This window comes from Protomyctophum parallelum (genome assembly GCF_964188405.1).
Source record: "Protomyctophum parallelum genome assembly, chromosome: 9".
Taxonomy (NCBI): Eukaryota; Metazoa; Chordata; class Actinopteri; order Myctophiformes; family Myctophidae; genus Protomyctophum; species Protomyctophum parallelum.
Window position 1 is genome coordinate 28,421,504 of NC_139706.1, and position 3,223 is coordinate 28,424,726.

A 3,223-nucleotide genomic window follows, 5' to 3' on the forward strand; every position below is an offset into this window, starting at 1 on the left:
TAGTAGAACGCTTTTTGAGTCTCTAACTCTTACTATGAGCTAAATATTCTCAGCACTATTATCAAGGCTTCATTGACCATCATTTAGAGGTGCTTCATGTTCAAAGAATGTGAAGTCCTTTCAGACCATTACAACAGATGAAAACATTTGTTTTAGATTTAGCATCATTTCTACTTCAAAACTGCCATAACTGTCAATGTCTATGTAGAAAGAGACCTGATGAAATATTGACCGGCACTTTTAAAAAAAGTTAAAGATTACACTGACCGACTAATTGTTTTTCAGAGCTTTTATTTAAAAGTGTGAAACACAGACATTTTGTATTAATGTTAATAACACAATGACTGACATTTATTTTCTTTCTTTCAAACTCTTTGACCTAAACTCTCCCTTGCTCGGTAAAGGATTTTGCAACATCGTATACATTAAACTCAATTAAAGACACCAACTGCTCTGCATATTGACTGTCTTGAAGAATTTCACATAACTGAATTACTGCTGAATTGTGTTCAACTGGAAATGACTCCTAAACTATGTCCCTTAAAGGTTCCTCTCATGTTGGCATTTTTATTATCAAAAAATAAAAACCTTATTGGAAAATATTTTGGAAATACAAAGAAGTGAATCCAATTGCATTTGAACTAAGTGTAGAACTACGAAAAGACTGTGTTAACAAAACAAAACAAAAACCAGACCAAATACAAACATTTAAGATTAAAATGTTGAAATTAACATCTAACACAAAGAAAAGAATGAAGTTATAAAAAACAGTGACCTTTTTGCAGTGTGTGCAACACAAAATCCTTATCATTCTTACAAAAAAGTATAAAATATTCCAAAACAGCTTGTAAAAACCACCTTGCATCAACATTCACCTCTAGCAAAGGCAAAATAATGGCTTAGAATAAAAAACAGCTTGGTTTTGAAATATTTCATTTCTACCCTGACTTGCTTTTGTCTTTAATGTCTTGCAAAATCCCTCAGTGGAACACTATTTACAGGTACTGACAGTTACTAATATTCTCTTCCATCATCATCGCCCCCTCATAATTTGACACAGACATATTACGTAAATACATAATATTATTATGTATATATTGAAAAGCACCATTGAATTATGTATGAAAATTGATGTACGTATGTCACTTAAACTTATTCTTTCATATTTGAAAAACAAATTTCAATTTGTATGATCACTGTGAACATCTGGGTTGTGTAGAGTCTATCCTTGTCTTCCGGCGTATCCCTGTTCACTGCTCTCTTTTGTCAGTCATTCTTGTTCTCCTCCGGACACCAGCTATAGTCATAAACAGAATAGTTAAAACAATACCATCATCATTTCCGTTGACATTAACAATTCCTGAGGTTTGACAATGGCTGGATGTTTTTTACCTGGTCTTCGGACAGGCACCCTTCTTGGATTACCCCCTATAGGCAAACAGACATATGTATCATATGTCTGATATGACACATGTATCATGTGTCATATATGACACATGATACATGATACACATGTATCATGTGTCATACCATGACTCGTTTTTGTCCAATCAACAAGACGTGCATGCAACATGAAGATTATCACCTTGGATGAGTTTGGTAAGTTTGTCAGAGTCCTCATGTCCATACATCCCAGAGTCGGAGTCCCCCTCGATATGGGAAAGGTTAATTCCTTATGGAGAGATGTAATCATTATTTATTGTTTAAAGGGATATTTCACTTTCAAAGATGTTTTAGTTTTTTTAGTTTTTTTTTAATTAAAAAATGTATCCCACGATTTTGTAACCCAGTTTTCTTTTCACCCAGTGCCAATTATCTAATGTAATCCTGGGCGCTACACTTCCTCTGTCAACCTGGGGGGGCAGCGGACTGACCTCATGCCTCCTTCTATGCATGAGGAGTCCAAGCTGCTTCTTTTCACCTGACAGAGGGGAATTTCTCCAGCCAGACGTAGCGCGTGGAAGGGACACGTTATTCCGACCAGTTCCTTTCCCCTCCATCAGGCCGCCCCGGCTGGCCAGGGGGAGGTAGTTTTAGAGACCAGGATTACGGCATGTTTTTGTGAGGGTATCTACCCTAGGGGACACGGGGAGAACATGCAAACTCCACACAGAAAGGCCCTATTGCCAACCCCCGCCTCGGGTATGGGCACTGATGACGCGGAGGAGGGAACACACCGCCAGTGCCCACAGCGTCCCCAGCTGGAATCGAACCCAGGGCCTTCTAGCTGTGAGGCGACAGCACTACCAACTGTGCCACCGTGCCCCTAAACTTATTCTTTTAGGGGCACTTATAAACTTATTAAGATGTTTTAGGTCATTGGGTCGAAAAAAGTAATTGAAACAAACACAACACAGTCTCCTCAAGTGTTAGAAGGACAATATCAGTCACCAATATCAGTTTTCGATAAATCTATCATGGTTAAATTGGAGTTTGACGATACAATGGGTTTGTATAGGAAGGCACGTAAGGTTATAATAGTTTTGGTTTTTTCATTATAGTTTAGTTTTAGTTAGTTTTGACTTGTTTTTTTCTAATTCAGTTAGTTTTAGTTAGTTTTTAGAGCGGGTTTGCTAGTTTTTATTTAGTTTTTATTTAGTTGAAATGCTTAGTTTTAGTTTAGTTTTAGTTTAGTTTTAGTTTAGTTTTTTTTTCGTACTTTGGTTTATTTGTCAGGTATAGGATTAAAAAAGATCAATAACTATTGTGTAATAAAACCTAAATGATATACCATTTAAAAATATAAGCTCTAAAAGTTCAGAAACGTAACTTTGGTCCTTTATTTCTCCACTTTGATGATACCATTTGGTATTGTGTTTTATATCATTTTAATCGTTGGTCGTTGTCACCTGTACAACGATAAGAATCGGGCATTCGTGGAATGATCAACACAGCTAAACGTGTGGGTAGCGCCCCCAAACAATGTGCCAAAATTGCAAATGGTTGGTCTACCAACCCTTGCTTTGAGTTGCTTAGTGGATTGGATGATTGCACTCTCCCACAGTAATAAGGAAAAAACAACACTTGGTTCTGTTGGTTGCATGTACAGCACATGCACTCGTACAGCACGCCCAAGCTGATCCCACAAGTGTTCAATTGGGTTGAGGTCTAGACTCACAGCATTTCCACTCCTACATTTTGGAGGTACTCTGTGATCCTGGCTCTACGGGGCGAGCGTTGGCATCCTGGAGGATGGCGTTAGGTCCAAGATTCTGAAGATATG

The 3,223-nt window shown here is 37.7% G+C and overlaps 1 protein-coding gene across 2 annotated transcripts in view; it reads right to left on the reverse strand.

Annotated features, from left to right (window-relative positions):
- Nucleotides 1–274: 274 nt before the first annotated feature.
- The window catches only part of postnb (periostin, osteoblast specific factor b), a 19,404-nt gene continuing 16,455 nt past the window's right edge, over nt 275–3,223 (reverse strand). Inside the window, exons 20-22 of one of the 2 annotated variants that reach the window (XM_083773561.1) lie at nt 1,586–1,672; nt 1,393–1,428; nt 275–1,297 (exon numbers count right to left, since the gene is read on the reverse strand). In XM_083773561.1, the coding sequence (XP_083629687.1) occupies nt 1,251–1,297; nt 1,393–1,428; nt 1,586–1,672 (170 nt within the window). In that variant the 3' untranslated portion in view covers nt 275–1,250. The remainder of the gene's footprint in view (nt 1,298–1,392; nt 1,429–1,585; nt 1,673–3,223) is intronic. The other variant, XM_083773562.1, reaches the window with a different exon arrangement.